The following is a 17,485-nucleotide window of genomic DNA, read 5'->3' as shown; positions in this document are numbered from 1 at the left end:
TTTTCTTCGTCTTTGACCTTTCAGATTGCGGGGGAGAAAGAGAGAACTTTCACTCCTCTTCCTTTAGCATGTGTGCTGACGACAAAGGGGAACAGAAACTTCCTCTTGAATATTTTTTATAATATCATATTCATCCTAACGGACACATTAAGTCAAGTTAATTTAAGGGTGCCCCTAAATATGATACAATATAAGGGATATTGTGGTATTGTTGGAAATTATATTGTAAGGTAGTACAAATGTTAAAGTCATCCATGCTCAACCAAATAAGGCCACGGTCCAATCAGGAAACTCTTGTAGGACATAAGAATATCTTAATAATCTCCTGCATTTAGACAAACATGAGGATATGTCCTAACAAAATTGAGATGCATTAAATCATTACTGATTTGTTTTACAAAAAAAAGACATTTGAAACAGTGAAGGGCAAATCTGAGGTGCAGTAAGAGGTAACGGTCTTATGTAACCTATGTACAGATACAGTGGTTTTATCCATAACACAGAGTTCTGGGCCCCAGGCCAAAACATTCACTGCTGACTAGTCTGAATGGAGCCCCAGGACAGGAGCTACTGCAGAGCACAGCCCCTTGGATTACTGCAAGTCTGGAGGGAGGATGAGAGAGACCAAGGCTGATTTACCCCAGCCTAACAAACGGATGCTAATGTAAACCGAGATTATATTTGGAAGAATGCTTCATGTGATTCTAACTACACTTTCAATTTTGACTTTCAAGTCAAAATGTCTGCTGTAAAAAAAGGCCTCTATATATAATTATTTTTCTGTTATACATGAATAAATTGACATTGTTCTGCTATTGCTACATGGCTAGTTCTGGCCAGTTCTGTTCTTTATTAATTTAAGTACAACATTTTTTATTGCACATTGTAAGCTACATGACTGTGAGTAATTGAGCACCCTAAAATTCTGATCCTGATTTTGGGGTGCAGCATTCCTTTCAGCAGACCTTTTAGTTCAGTAGTGGTGTTCTAATACATTTAATTTGCTTGAAAATTCATCCTACTGGCGGACCATGGGACTTGGGGAACGTCATGGTTCTAGCCTGGTTGTTACTTTTTAAGATACTATTTATGAATAAACTCCCGGTTGAACATTTATTTTACAACTGCAAGCCTCTTGCCTGAGAGCCCCTGCACAAATTGGTCAGAATTAAGTCACCCATGAACTTAGTGTGTCCACAATAAGTACTTATTTCTTTTTCTTAGACATCATGCATCTCTTGGGGTGACAGCACAGACATCAATTTTGAAGGCCAATTTAGAAGTGTATGCTGTGCAGTGTTTGCAGAGCTAAATCAAAGAGGAAGGTGCAGAGAGAGAAGAGAGTGTGCTTTTGTGGAAGCATGTTAAAATAGGAGTTAACAGTGGAAAAACGTGCAAAGACAAAGACAGATATGTGATTTGTGAAGGTCTAAGAGCACTTACATGGCTCTCATGTTGTTTTCAGGCAGCAAAGGGATCTCCAGAATTTTGGTGTTGGATTGCATGGCTTCATGGCTGGCAGTGGAGACGGTTTTACCGGTGATACGGTGGACCTGGTAGAAGGCATGTGGTCGCAGGAGGCGGTCGTCTGCGGTCCCTATGAACAGCTGCAGGGTGAGCGGCTCGCTTTCCATGTAGCCATAAAGCTGGCGGGAGAACAAAGGGACCCAGGTGAGAGGCAACATCAAGTTTTAAGACCCTCATCTCAAGCAACCCCTTATTTAGGAAATAGAGACTGAATGCACATTGGTTACTGACAGTTAAAGGGCCCTTTAATGATAGCTCTCACATGGTAGATGTAAAATAAGCACAGTTTCATTGTTTGTTTCTTGGTTGGGTTGGAGACCCTTTTTTAGTGGTCTTTGCTCTTTGCTTGCTTTTTATGTTTCTGAATCTGTCTGGGGTAGGGATCTCATGGGCACAGAGACATGGAGGCTGATACAGGGGATGGCTTCCCATCACTTTACTCTTCAGTAATATCTCACCGCTGCTAAAAAAAAAGTGCCTACAGAGAGGCAAGCAGTTGATCCAGGATCCCAGCAAATCATCTCAGGTCTTCCTCAAGATGTGATGCTTATTGTCTATGAAGTTTCTAAAACTGATGATTGGACTAATACTAATTTATATATATAATATATAATATAATTTGCATCTACATGATTAAATAAACATTTTCACAAACCATACATCGAAAATCATTGGTATAAATAAAATGGAATCAAAATCATTGCATGCACTACTGCTACCTGTGGTCAAAATGTCAATATTCAGTTTTTCTGTCTTACGGTGGCAAGTGTAAACATACATTTAGAATGTAAAAAATGTCTCTATATAGGTAAAGTAGTTGTCAAATTCAACAAACTTTACACCTAAATGTAATAACACCAAAAAACTTCATGGAGCTTGACATGCAGATGTAGTCCAGCCCCTTCGCCTTTGGGCAGTTATGAACATGCATTATGATTTCCATTAAAGCTCAGAGACTGTGTCCCACTGTGATGAAAGAGACTCCTGTATCAGAACCACCACTTCAAACAACTACCACTTCCTCTAGAAGGCCTCCATTAGCTGCTACTGCACAAGTAATAAAAAGATCAAATCTTTTAAAAAAGAGAAGAAAAACTCCACAGCCATGCATAGTTTGAAAAGTACTGTTGACTTTGGGGTCAGCGACACTTCAAATAAAAACTGTAACTGCCAATTGACATTCATCATCCTGCATCTCTGGATCATTTTCTGACTGTGTCTAAAGTAACACTAATTGATTATTTAACCAAGTATATAATGGCTCAAAAATATGAATACACAGACAGTGTTGCAAATTCCAAAAATGTGGTAAAGGACAACTGATACTTTGTGACTGATTTTTGACCAGAATAATTTGCCAACCAAATGTAGATTTCTGTCTTACACAGCAGACCTCCCAGGATATGCCTGCTCTTTGCAAAGTGGCCATATGGTTATATGGGCAGATGTTAGTGTGGGCTTAGACATCTCTCCAAAATAAAAAAAAACTGTAGAATTCATCTGGTTCAAACCAAGAGAAAACAGAGAGGACTAACTTCTCATTCAGTGGACCTCCGTGGATCCACCCAGGTGGATACTTGACCGCATGTGACATTTACTGTGAGGGATCACTTACTCAAGACCAGGTCTGACCAAGCCATGGCCATCTGAAAAATCCCACAAATTGGTCAATTACTGCAGCATACAGCAGCGCATCGCTTCAGACCAATTTTCTTTGAGCTCCATCCAAGTGAAACCAGTGGTACCGTCAAACGGAATAAAAGACCCCTGTTGTTTATCTAACAGACTGAGTCATATAACAAAATTCAGACCATATGTAACCTATGACATAATCTGATTAATGGGTTTATAATTACCTTTGTGAGGGTGGTTCAGGGATGGGGGTGTGAGGAAGAGGAAGGTTGGTGGAGAGCTACATCATTAGAAGTCTATGGAAATTAGTGGTACAGTGTCATGGACACCTAATGTCTTTGGTTTGAGAACAAATTTGTCTGGATACCGTATTGAAAGTTGTCTGGCCTGATAATAAACTTGATGATGAAATGCCTTTTGTCTATACTTGTTGACAGATATTTTGGATTTGGGACAATACAGAGGATGTGTTCTTTCTCTTCCCAGTTTAACAATTTTCAGTATTAATTATGTTGAAAATAAAAATAGGATAAGACTAGTCACTGGAATAGAGTATATATCCATATGTCTCAGCAATCTCAGCGCCAGTGGTCTAAGTCTGTCAGACCAGTTCCAACCTTCCTATTTTTCTCTTCAGCTGCACATAGTGTCTCTAGCAGCTGTCTTGACCTGTGAGCTAGTCACACATGCTAGTCATCAGTGAGTTAGGCCGAGGTAAGGAGCTTCTTGAAGTCTTGGCATCCCAAGGGACCACTTCATCTCTGCAGTGATCTCACCAGCAGACCCTGCTCTGCTTGTTATATTTTACTTATGGTGTCACCAGAGTTAATTATCCATAGCCACACATGCTACCAGTTACTTGTGTATTGACTCGTGAGAGCGCTATGGTGGAGCATGAGGTACAAATCTGAAACACCGGAGCGTTAAATTGCATGACGTCCCCTTATGATTTAATAAAACACAGGCAGCCGTGCTACAAAGCCATGTCGTCTGTCACTTTTGCCTCTGTAGACTTCTTTGGATTTCTTGGTGACCTCCAACCATCACCTCAGCCGCCACGTGGCTGTAAGGAGGCCCACAAGTGAGACAGGAGGGACGGTGGGGGGTAGTGCACAATGACGGTGGCGTCCACACTCAAAGCCGTGGTGACCTCATGGAGGAGAGGAAGTGATTAATGAGGTCAGGTAGTCCTCTTGGTGACGCTGGTCTTCCCAGCAGCAAAGGAAGGCGGTCTATTTCCCCCTGGGCGACCTTCCCCGATTCCTTTACCATATGTGCTCCCTGACCCTCTCCCTTAGCTTCTGCTAAACTCCTGTGATGCTCACTCAAATGCGCCCCCACAAGTAGAGCACAAAACTTACTTCTTCAATTTATTCTCTAAGAGGGAATAAGATCGGGGGGAAAAAGTCGAGAAAGTGTCATAAAGTTTTTTAAGTGTGAGGCTTCACACACACCTGTGACCTCAGCGTTTGTATTTGTGTCTGATGGTGTCTGTGAGGTTGGGCCAGAGAGCAGCTAATTTTGACCAGATGAGCTTTTCTAGCAGTAACTGCAGCCTATCTGGCATACATACTGTATATTTATTTTGAGATAATCTAAACTGAGTTTGAATGTGAGGCTTGATTTGCAGCTGTTAGTGCCAACTTCTGCCACTGTGTCGGCTAGATCCATTTACACCTCCCACCGCAAGCCACTGTTGCACGAGCCATTTTTGATAGCTGAGGCTCAAGTAAAACATTGTGGACATGGCAGCTGACGCATTAATTGTGTAATTATATGCAGCTGTATTGTCTGGGTCAACTGCAATGAAGTGGAGGGGTGTCGAGCTAAAAAGGGAGAGGAGGTGCAACCCATCCACTTTCCACCATTCATCTCCCAGTCCCTCTGGACCATTACAGATCCATCATCAGTAGTGAACGTTTCAGCCCTTGGGATACACACCCAAAAGCATATTTGTTCTTCTTAATTTTCTTTGCTTCACTCAATGAAAATCACTGGTAATAAAAAAAAAAATCATAGCACATTTTAGCCCTCAATTTCCTTCATTGTAGTGACATTCTCAGTGCTGCCTGCAGCTGGCCTCAATAGTTCAAAGAAAGGATTTGAACGTATAATGTCTAATAATGACTTGCTGGTAAATTAGATGTGTCTGGACTTGCTGGAAATTGAGTGTGAATACACTCTACAGGCCTGCAGTGGGCTGCCTTCTATCCCTTCGCAGTGATTTCATCACTGCCTGGAGAAATGTCATGACTCGTAGTCCACGTGGCGCAGAGAATTGGGGAGAGGAGAAGGGGAAGACGACTGGAAGCAGCAGAGGAGGGGGGAGACTGAAGCAGAAGAGGAGAAATACAACAGCAGATTCAGGCTTTTTCCCATTATCACACTCCCCTCTCTCTGTCAAGTGCTGACAGTCACACAGCCAGCCTCTGCTGTACCCAATTAAATGTACACTCATACAAGTTGTCTCTCCTTCCAGACTTTACTCCATCACCCTCCTGCCCTGCTAATGTCTCCAGTACCTTGTATTGAATGCATAAGGTGACATATGCAATCCTGTGCTGCATCTCCATAGCTCTGAACGCTGCTCCCCTCATAAGCCAACAAGCAGCTATATCTTTCAACGTTGTTAATGAACTGTGTAGTTTAGTATTATGTCATTGAGGGCATAATTTCAAGCACCAGCCCATGTCTAGACCAGTGAGGGTCCAAATTCCACATAAAAAGAATGACTCTGTTACCAGCACAGCCTGTCAAAAGAAATATAATCCAAACCTACAGAGAATTTGCCTAAGACGATGCACGGACAACTTCTGTGCCCCCCAATAGAATGACTACCCGCCAGTATCTTACCTCATAAATCTGTGGGCTGTCTGGTTATCACCTCAAACCAGTGAAAACGATGCAAATTTCACTCCATTTTTTCCACTTGCTATTAACTGGTAATTAGTGGTAGCCCAATACCAATGTAAGGGAAGCCCTGTAGATGGAGAGCCACAATTTAAGAGTGGCATAAATACCCCTTTGGGCAATGAATAACCGCCCTGACTAAGCTCTAACAGCACTACAGGGTACGCTGAGGCTTTTGAATATTAAACAAGAGGCTGCAGTAGATTTAATGAGCAATTAGGAGCTATAGTATAAGGTGCTGTAGATCAGGGGTTTTCTTTTGAGACGTTACGCAGCCAGCAAGTATCGGATCCCAAGGTGAAACTGCACATGCGAAGAACCGAGCACATGTCTGCCAAGGTCTTTCATGTCGCCTTGGCGGAAACATATTGCAAATTTGATGTGTATTACTTACAGTTGCAGAGGAAGGGAGATGGGTATTAAGTCACGCACACGTTAATAGGGATGATGGCCACATCCTGCTGAAATTACACCATGTCTGTTGCTGCTTTAGACTTAATGAGAGACTGATTGAGAGAGTGTGTGTATGTGTGAGGGGCAAAACCCTATAGGCCAGTCATTATTCTATACAACTAGCCATATGCAGGACTGCGTTGCATGCTGCGTGATACGTTTAATACTCCACAGGTGTTGCTGTGTGCTGGGGCTGGCAGATGTGTGTTTCCTGACTGAGGTTGAACCTGAAATTCTTTGCAACATCTTCAACTGAACCCACATTTTAAATCAGAGCCAGGTCATGTCCTTGGTCACTATGTGCTCAATGAACAGCACAATTTGCCACTTTTTTCCCACTGTTCTCCTCTGGAAAAACCCATCAATCATTGTCATGGTGGTATACTGAGTGAAGATAGACCAGGTTGTTGTTTTTTCTCCCTGAGCACGGGTTCAAAAATCCTCCTGTAGACATTTGGCATAGCTGTGGTGAGAGAGTGGAGCGTCTACAACGCTGTGAGAGGAGCCGATAGAGTACCCTAGATCCCCTTAATGGCACTGCGGTCTGCTGCAGTAAATAAAGTGGAAAAGCAGCTGCGGGGGTCACAAAGTGGACCAATCGGGAGAGAGGAGGTTAAAAGGCTGCGGATGCGGAGTAGGGGAGGGAAGGACTGAATAAATGTCGGAGACTTGGAACGGGAAGCGCAGAGAGCCGGTGCAAGTGGCAGAGGGGTAATGAGTCGAGGTATCCCATAATCTAGAGGTTTTCATCGGTGTGCGGCTGGAGTAAAGACACCCCATTGTCCTCAACAATCTCTCCATCCTGTGCGATGGATAACACAGAATGTGCCGTGTTTGATCTGCTGCAGCCTAGGATGATGTCACACCTTGTAGATGCTAAACTTTCCAGTGTGTTTGTCAAGAAAACACCTCTGCTTAAATTGAATAACAAGATAGTGAACGAGCAGTTGGGCATCTTGGTCTAACTATATGTCAGACGCTCTCTCTCCCTGGGGGACATGGTAAGCTGAAGAAACAGTGAATCCTTCTATGTTTTTCATCTTGCTGTTTTTTATGCAGTGTTGCTTTTCAACACACGTCAACATCACTCATAGCACGTGTGGCTGATCATCCATGAGTTAAAAAAACAAAAGTGGTGTGGATGACTAGGCTTCACTGAGGGAAGCCTGCTGGTGTGGGTTTGGGAGATGGTTGAAGTATGAACAGTGCACAAGGAGTGACATCTTTGGGTCCCCCAAGGGAGGCACCATTGCATGGAAAGGGTGCTGGGATTCTGACTCCTATCCACCGCCCCACACCCCCAACCACAACACCCCCACCACCGCCATACCCAGCCAACCTCAGGGCCACCCAGGCCCTAATCAGCAGGATACAGAGCATCTCCAGGGGCAGCCAAGCCCCAGCTGCCTGGTGACTCCCTCTGCCCCTTCTCTCTCATTCTCTCTCTACACACTCCAGTCTTAAGCACACACACACACACACGCAGACACTTCCTCAGCTGGTTCCTACAAACGTGTCATTATTGACTCATTCTCCTTGACTGCACCTCAACCATCCAGCGCCTGCCACTCATTACCACAGGGCACTGGGGACTACAGCATGCCCTATCCTCCATGATTACAACAACACAACACTACAACAAAGACTAAAGGGAGAAACAGTAAGACGGTCAGATTTATGAGAGACTTTTTACTCCAAACTGTGCAAAAACATCCTGAAGATACAGTACACGCTCTTCTACATTTTACCTTCTAGCATGTACACATGATTGTGTAATCCTTATAGATTTATCTTTCTGCCAACTGCCATGCTTCCAGTGATTTCCACTGCTATGAAACCCCCCAAAATGTCTCAATTGACTGCGCATGCAATGTCAGAGGCATAAATCACTCCTCACTAAAAAGTAAGAGTAAAATGTGAGCAACGTGAGCAAGGGGAGGTGTAACGGTAAAGCAGCTGTCATCATATTTTCTCTGCTACTTACTAATAATTGCTCGATATACACAGTAAGACTTAACATCCTCACAAAGTTGGCAATAAACGGGTGACTGTGTAGAATGAAATAAACAACCCAAGTCATCCGCCTAAACCTGGACAACACTGTGTATGCAAGGACACACAGGATGCTCACTCATGACTTTTCAGACAGTCAGAAAGTCACGTGAACTGAATCAAAAGTGTCTCACCTGCCACAGCTGTGCATGGCAGGCTGATCCTGGTCAGCCTCATGGGGTGGTGTGAGGGTAAAATGTTGATTTACCCACATGTTGACATACAAAGGTTTGTATAATTACCTGTATATACTGAGAAAACCTGAAGGTTGACAGGCCTGTTTATAACTCTACGTTGGCCAACAGCTGTCCAGTGCATTTGATTTTGAGCAGACCAGGTGTCTGACAACATCTATTTAGAAAACAGCTATGGTGCTAACAGCGTCTAATGTTAAGTGTGTCACAAGGATGGACCACCAACCTGAAGCTGTACTGGTCCAAAAAAAATTTCTTTCTCAGGGTGCAATGTTTGCCACCTGAAATCCTTAAATCTGTCTGAAACAAAGACATCATCAATGAACGCCCTGTGCTTATTAGGTTAAATGCAGTTTGATTTTTAACTGATGAAATTAAAGTCAAGTTTACCCTCAACCTTAAGGATCCCCACCTTAAGTAAACCAAGATGTCAGTGCAGTGTGATCACAGTGTAGCAGAGAAAGGAGCTCTGTGCTGTGCTGCTGGTGAGACTGACGTGTGCTCTTTAAGTGTTCGCCAAGCACAATAGTGAGAGGCGATGGTCCTGCTCTATACTAATTGAGTCAGCATGCACTGCTGCTGGTCTTGGCGACCTCTTGCAGTAGTAGATTCACTCCCGGCTTCAGGAAACATTAATAACAAAGCATACAAGCGCCTACAGAAACAGTATACACTGTGGTGTGTATACACTGCAACACTGCCGTCAAAAGCCATAGAAAAGGCCTGAGGACTATTGAGATCTGCTTTAGTGGCTTGACAAGTTTGCAATCATGATGTAATGGCACTTTGAGTTTTCTCTAGTTTAGTTTAAAATAATTGATTTGAAGTTCCAAATTTTCTGATGCAAACTAATAATTAGATCCAAATTTTCTGGTTTATTTGATACAAGTCATATATTATTTCTCCAGCTGTAAGGTTTTTGCATATAAATGACTCCTGATTTTACTTTCATGAAAAAAGACGAGATGACGAAAGGCTAATGAAAGAGATAATGGCTGCTCTGTGACTTTGCTCTGTGACTACATGCTGTCATAAACTCTGCTACAGCCAACCGCCCATGTCACTAGCTTGTTGTTGGACAGAAAAAAGGGCAGTTAATCAGCATGCACTTGTCTGCTTGTTACCACTTATGTTGTAATGACAGCAACTTATTACACAGTTTAAACACACAAAGCTAACCTTGTCTCTAGTCAACAGCATAGGGTACAGTGGATCTAAAAGATCTGAGTCAAAAAAACATTTGCTGGCTAACAAGGTGTTGGTGACATACCTGTACTACAGGGTGGCCTCCAGACAGTGCCTTCACTGCCCCTCGGCTGCCTTCAGTCTCATAGTGGGCCCTGTGGTGGGACTTAGGCTGCACCTCAATCTGTAGGTTGTACGGGCCGGAGCAGGACGGAAGCTGCCAGTCAAGAGCTGGCAGAGATGGGCTGCAACAACACAACACAAGATAAAGTAACTATCCACAAAACATGTTTTCCTACTATATTCCAGATTGATAATAGTGAATTAACATTATCTAGTCCGTGATAGATTTATACTTTCTATGCTAAACACCCATGTCTGGTTATTCTTTCCTGAAAAACAGGAAGTGCTGTGTTTTATATTTCCAAGTTGCTTGGAATAAAAACATGGCGAAGTGTTGTTCTTCCAAAGTGAGAACCGTGAGGTTGCATTTTTTTCCCCACGGTTCCATTACTGCTAAGGAAGTCAAACTCAAAAACTTCAGCCTCAAATTAGGACACTTCAGTGTAATCCAACTTGCTTGATCCTTCTTCATGTCATCATAGACTATAATCTAATCAACTGAGGTCATTCGTTGACATGCCTAATTCTGTGGGCCTGGGTAATAATTAGCGGTCCTTCTTGAAAAATGAATGATGAAAAATAAATGAGAAAAGAATGTGCCTGGGTTAGACAGTGGTGTGTTTTGTATTATGGTGTGACAGGTGGAAACAGACACAGGGAGTTCAGAAAGTGACAGTGGGAGGACAGACATTTCTAGGGCATAAAATCAAATCACACACAAACCAGCAATCAGCCTGTCCTTTTATACAATTATTATCCATTCCAAATTGATAACTGTAAAATTCCAAGCACAACCACACCAGTATAAAAGACAGTGGAGTTATACAATGGAATAAGGTCAGCAGCACACCCTGCCTTGGAGCATGATATGTCTTTCACAGAGCTACGGCTGGCCTCTCTTAACATCATTGTTCTCGAGATGGAGAGTCAGAGCTTTCCATGTGAACGCCGTGGAGATATCTAAACCAAAACAAACATGTGCAAGACAATATTTCTCTATGCCGGATGCCTGGTAAACGCAAACCCCTGACCTGAAGGGTGGCTCAACTGAAACCAATCTCTGACATCTTTGTGGAACTTGCGAGCTGTTTGTTGACCCAAAACGAACTGATTTCCCCCTGCCGGGCTTTATCTGCCCAGTCAGTGCATGACATCAGACTAGCAACACTGAAAGAGATGGGCTGATGGCGCGGCAGACCAGAGCAGCAAGCCGGCTGATTAACCCACAGACTGCTTCCCCTTCAGCCAGGCCTGTCACCATTACTTCCTGTTGCTCACTATCTTAATCAAACACTTGATTTCCGACAGGAAAGTATGTTATTGACTTGGGAAAAAAAGTCATGAGGGACACAATTGCTCAAACCTTGCTCAAAAGTAAAATATCAATTATATAGTTTGGTGTGAATGTGTGTATCTGTGTGAGCATTGTGTCTGTATGCGGTATTATGTTTGTGTGGGTTGCTATAGCAACAGTGACATGCACAAGCTGGGCAACTCCTCCCTGTGAAATATGCTTTATGAAATAGTTTTGATCTTCAAAGAGAACTCTTTTGGATGTGCAGAGCATACAACTTTGGATTTTTGCCTTTTGATATGGCCCTAAAAAACTACTACAACACTGAATGTGGAAACAAAAAGACAACGGGTTAAAAGGAGTGGCATTATTGGATTAATTGTTTTTTCTTTGCACTGTCAGAAAATGTTTAAAGCAGTCCGTAGGCAGAATGTTAAAAACTATAAATCTGTCTAAATAAGTAAACATGTGTTTGTGTTTTCTCAAGGCAATTTAGAGGCAAGAGCACTGGGTTGGTTTTACATAAACTGGTCAATCATCTTGACAATAACAGTCACGAGTGTTTCATCTTGTGGATTTGTATGTTTAACTTTTTTACAGTACTACTGAGTTGCTGGAGCAGCTCCACCCACCTGAGGTAAGGCTTGGGTTTAGACCAGGTGTACGGATGCTGGGGCACATCCAGGAACCCTCCACAGTAGTTCTCCTTCTTGAGGGCCAGGCGGGAGGGGTAGTCTTCATGGCAGAGCTCCCCATCAGGACCCAGCACTTCACGACCTGGCTCCACCTTCAGGCTCATGGAGGATGAGTGATCCAGCATGGTCTTCCGCGTCTTGATTGGGATTCCCTCCCCCATGTCTACCACTCCATCTGTGGTCAGAGCGTTGATGGCGGCCACAATGGCAGAGTTGGTGTACTGGTTGGTGTTGGCGAGCCAGTTCTCATCTGTGACGCTGACCCTGGGGGAGCCATGTGGGGATGGGGTGGGCGACTGGAGGGGGGAGCAGGATGTCTGATGGTAAGGGGTGCCATTGAAGCTGTACTTTCTCTTCCCAATGCTGCCACCGCCGTTGCCTCCGCCACCTCCACTGCAGGAAGGAGAGTTAGGCCTGGAGCCACGAATTTGCGCCGGCCAACCTTCCTCGGCCACAGCTCCTATCTGAGGGGAGGTGGAGGGTGAATGGTGAGGGGAAGCTGCACGGCCGCTGGCATGTGGGCAGGAGAGCAGAGAGGATGAGCCTTTGGGAGAAACGCAGGGAGACTGCCATGGGGAGTTCTGGGGGGAGTTGTCATAGTTGTAGAAGCCAGACTCGTAAGAGGATGCCTCGGAGTTACAGCTACGTGAGGAAATGCTACTCGCAGGGCTGAGGCAGCTGGGATCACGGTAGCCGTCTGCATTGGGCAGTGTCAGCGTCACGATGGAGTTAATGCCTCGTTTGACGATGTGGTCCTCACTGCTGCTCTCTTCTACCTCATCCTCAGGATACTGGCTGTAGGCAGTGATCTCAATACGGGGACTTTCCAGGGCCGGGGCGCCATTGGGTCTCAAGCCGTGGGGCAGGTAATAGCCTGATGCTGCATGGTTCTCGTTTTGGAGGCTGTAACCTGTCTGGTGGCAAGATATGACTGGGCTGGACTGTAAGGTATGGTACTGGGTGGCCAGACAGGGGTTGCCCATGCCCAGTGGAAGGGACAAGCTGACATTTGGTGTGTAGCTGTATGCATCTGAAAAAAAGAAGTATTTTTTAAGTATATTATATGACAACATGCAACTGCACATGACCAGAACTATTACAGTATGGTGATAATTACCTTTGATTACATTTTAGAACAATACCCTTACACAATTGTTACCAAAATGTCTCATAGCGAATGACTGCCTCTCTTCTTTATAAACATCTGGAGAAGCTTAGCAATCATCTCAAAGCAGTTACTGTATGTGGTTGCTCTGTAGTCGCAAGTTGCATAGCCACTCTGTTGTTTGATCAGTTCATCTAAGACTCTATTTGGCACTCCCTGCTGTCATATGTACTCTACAGGAATTCCTCCAGCAGCGCTGATGGATGCTTTATTTGATTGATTGCATCACTCACTGAGTGAATTAGTCCCTCCCCTGTGGAAAACTGACAGCACTCTCGCATCGCTCTGAGCTTGTGATTAAGTCAAAGAGAGTTTGCTGCAGGGCTACACACAGATGCACCGTGGCACACACAAACAAAGGGCATGCACAAGCAAGCAGACAAGGAAATCACAAGCAGACAAGTGACATACAAACTCAGTCAGTGGAAGCAGCCTGGCAGGTATGCCTCTTCAGTTAGCCTGGCTGCTGTGTCAACAGTTGTAAACCTCATGTCTGCCTTTTATTGATAATGTCAATGAGGGTAAAAGTAATCAAAGAATGACTACCATTCAGTCTGAAACCCATTGAAGGGCATTCCCCTTGACACAGCGTGCTATATTTGTTAACCACAATGCTGTGCATCACATGAAATGATGAATCTGTCACACATCACATAATATGTGGGTAGGTAGTCTAAAATTAGTTTATGAGAGTCTATTTTCAGAGGTGATTATGCCATGTGCACCAGCCAAATTCAATATATCACAAGTTATGCCTAGGACACCTTTAATAGGTGGCCAGTGTCGATACACAAGCATATCTTAGAAACATTTTGAAACACACAAGTATGCTGAAACAAGCATGCTATTTAGAATGATAATAATCGTTTGTTTGGTTAACATAATGATAAATGTCAGACCCTTTTACAACCTTTCTACAGAGAAACACAGTGACTTCTGAAGTTGTTTTCCTCTTGATCCCAATAAACAATAGTGCCTTCACATTGTGCAATATAGATCACATACAATAAAAAATAAACCCTCTATAGCCCTTGAGTACGCACCTGTCTCAGGTTCATTCTGGACACCTTGGCTGTACTCAAACATGTAGCTGAAATCAAACTCTTCATGCTCGAAACTCATCTCCGCCCCAGTGATGATACACAAGTTTCAACATAAAAACTACCATGCCTTCAGCTCAGTCTCCTCTGATACTTTTCTCTTCTGGTTTACACTCTTCTAGTTCTGAACAGATGACAATCTCCCTGCCCACTCTACTCGGTGTGACACACCTCCTTGCTTCAGGCCTGAGTGACTTTGCTTAGAGTTGCAGCTGTTATTTTCTTTCCTTTTGAATGTGTGCGTGATCAGTACACTATGCCGCAACATACTTGACTTCTTTTTTTTTAAACACCCACTCAAACACACTGGGGCTTTCACTCTATGTGCTGCATGATCTTGAAACTTGGCTTTTCCGGGTCACATACGTCTCACATATGCTGAACCGACAAAATTATACCAAATCAGAATTTGTGGGGTGAAACAAATGAAAGAAAAAGAAAATGACTCACTTTTGCACTCAAGGCAAAGCCACTGCAATTGTCTGCAGTGCATTCAAAATGCGGTATAAGCAGAGTTAATTTGAAAATACTGACTATCACACAGTTTATAGCGTGCTCTTTCTGTCCTCAACAATTTTTCTCAATTATGCTATCACGATCAAAAAACTCCCCACAACCAAACTAGCGTGACTAAAGAATGGATGGGTTTATCCACAGGGATTGTGGTCCAGGCTGGGCTCAGACTGACGGGACCTCAGGGAGAGATAGGTGGTCACCCACAGAAGTCATCTGCAGCCTCTGGAACTAAGAACCCTGGGGCCACTTATCGCACATGGCTGACTATGGGCTATGGCAAAACACCAGCAGAGTGTGTGTGCGTGTGTGTGTGTGTGTGTGTGTGTGCTTGCATCTGTGGGCCTATGTGTCTGAGTTTATCTGTGATAATGAAGCAGCCCTTGGCATACTGCTAAAGTTGTGTGTGGTTAGGCAAGTCTCCTTGTCAAGCAAGCTACCCGGCATCCCTGAACACACAGATCGCAGCTCTCTCTCTCTTTCTCACTCACACACATGCGCACACACACACACACACACACACGTCTGTTACCAATTATAGGGCTTAGGACTGAGGGACTGAAATGAATAATAATACAGCCTGCACCCGTCCGTCTGAAACCTCAAAGATGAAATGAGATTCCCCAAATCCACAAAAAGCCAGTGACATCAGCACTGGAAGACTAAGTTTAGACAAACAGACTATCAGTGATTTCTGATGGACCAAGTCAGATTTTGCGACCATAAATGCTGATTTAGAGCTTTCCTTTTAATAGTAAACCCAGACAGAATCATCCTCCAAGCTAAAGTATCTCTAAAACAGAATCTCAGGTAACTCCTGATGTTGCTGTTCTGTGGATGACCCCTGACCTCTGGCCTCACTGTGCACTGGGAGAATAGACAATCTCCCTGATTTTTAATATTATAAACAAGTATTTTAAGTTGTGCCTCTTATCAAGAGGAGTGCAGGTGCAGGTGTCAGCAACATCGTAACCCCATCAAAATGCTTTGCACATGATGAGAAGCACCTGCAAAGCCAGCTGGAGACACCTAATGGTGTGGATGTAAAATGGGCGCATGCCACTCAATATGTATTGAATGACTGCTAATTTAATCCTCATGAAGAGCACAGCAAAATATGTCTGGCATTTATGTGGTGACAACTTTAGAAAAACCAGCAATATCATAATTTTAAAATGTTTCCTCAAAATTGTAAATAAATTTTATAGTTAAAAAAATAAACAGTTTATCGATGTGAATATATTGTCATCAGTTGCTCAACTTTGTACCGACACGTGAACATTTGCAGGTGGATTTATTTTTTTATTTTAAAAATAAAATAATCATAAAAAATCAGATTATAAGTCAAGTGACAGCTATTTGTCACTGTAATATTAGCTTACCTAGAAGAGGACAACCATGATCCCTGTTAATTTGCATTATAGCCTCAGCACCTGGTGTCAACACATTTTAAAATCAAAGGATTACAGCCAAGAGAGCGCTGGTTAAACCATTAAAAATGTTACCTTCTTCTGCAGACTTCATATCGGCGGCGACAGAGGTGAGAAACTGGAGTCCCTGCTCCTTACCGGCTGTTGCTCCAAAGCTGAACTTGGAATTGACGCTCAGGCAGAAGGTGTCCTGCATTCAACAAGCGATGCGCAACTTTCTCCGCGCAACTTTCACCGACTGTGAGACTATGATAAGCGACGCCGATGACAATATTGCAAGAGCCAGATCACTTCATACACCATCAAATAAAAGCATTATTCGCATTGAAGTTAAAGCATAACGAGTGTACAACTTGGAACCACAACGCGGTTGACTGGCTGAGCGGGGATAAATCTTATACTATTGGATCTGTAGACCGGCGCAGGTAGTGCCGCTAAGGGGACCTTGGTTGAGGTGAGTTTGTCTCTCTTCAGCCCAATGAAGGTTTTCAAGAGCCTCCCCGGTAGATGACGCAGAGTGGTTTGTCAAAGGGGCCGGCTCCAGTGCTTTTAAAGCTGGAAAACACCATCCGTCCTCCCCTCAGTGCGCCGCCCATCCAGGGATGACGCGACCGGCTCCTGCAACCTCCTGGACCGCCTGATGATGTCTTTCACCCTGGGATCCCATCGTTGGAGGTGGGAGGTGTGGGAGATATGTGTGCGTGCGTGTTTGTGTGCGAGAGAGAGAGCGACAGAGAGAGAGAGAGAGAGGGAGAGAGAGAGAGAGAGAGAGAGGGAGAGAGATTCTAGCCCAAAGTTTGTTTCTGCAGTCACATATTTTTTGTATTTTTACATCACCCATCCAGTGGTATGCTTCCATTGTAAACATAATACTGTCACTAAAACTGTACTGATATTCTGTTTTAGATTGAAAAAATTACATTTAAATAAATTTTAAAAATCATACAAGTCAAAATAAATGCTAAATGGCCCTAAGTGATTAATTAAAAACCTAACAACATTTCTTTATACCTAGGAAAGGCATCCTCCTTTGTAGCCTACATTGTTATAATAAAAATATATTAATAAAACAATTTCAGTACACAGTTAACACAGTTAGTTGTTTTTCTGAAGCTTTCCATTAGGCAAACTCCTCCTCACTAGATGGAGTTTGCCTTGTTGTCATGGAATTTTAAGTGTCAAAACTTCCATTTCTCTTTAATGACATATCTT

General features: G+C 43.5%; 1 protein-coding gene across 2 annotated transcripts in view; it reads right to left on the bottom strand.

Annotated features, from left to right (window-relative positions):
* The window catches only part of LOC123968828 (nuclear factor of activated T-cells, cytoplasmic 1-like), a 60,204-nt gene extending 43,428 nt beyond the window's left edge, over positions 1-16,776 (bottom strand). The window contains exons 1-4 of one of the 2 annotated variants that reach the window (XM_046045808.1): positions 16,349-16,776; positions 12,003-13,095; positions 10,039-10,198; positions 1,444-1,646 (exon numbers count right to left, since the gene is read on the bottom strand). In XM_046045808.1, the coding sequence (XP_045901764.1) occupies positions 1,444-1,646; positions 10,039-10,198; positions 12,003-13,095; positions 16,349-16,469 (1,577 nt within the window). In that variant the 5' untranslated portion in view covers positions 16,470-16,776. Of the gene's footprint in view, positions 1-1,443; positions 1,647-10,038; positions 10,199-12,002; positions 13,096-14,273; positions 14,314-16,348 lie in introns of those variants that run through there. The other variant, XM_046045809.1, reaches the window with a different exon arrangement.
* Between the last annotated feature and the right edge of the window lie 709 nt (positions 16,777-17,485).

This window comes from Micropterus dolomieu, linkage group LG03, assembly GCF_021292245.1.
Source record: "Micropterus dolomieu isolate WLL.071019.BEF.003 ecotype Adirondacks linkage group LG03, ASM2129224v1, whole genome shotgun sequence".
NCBI lineage: Eukaryota > Metazoa > Chordata > Actinopteri > Centrarchiformes > Centrarchidae > Micropterus > Micropterus dolomieu.
This window is presented reverse-complemented; position numbering and strand designations above follow the sequence as displayed.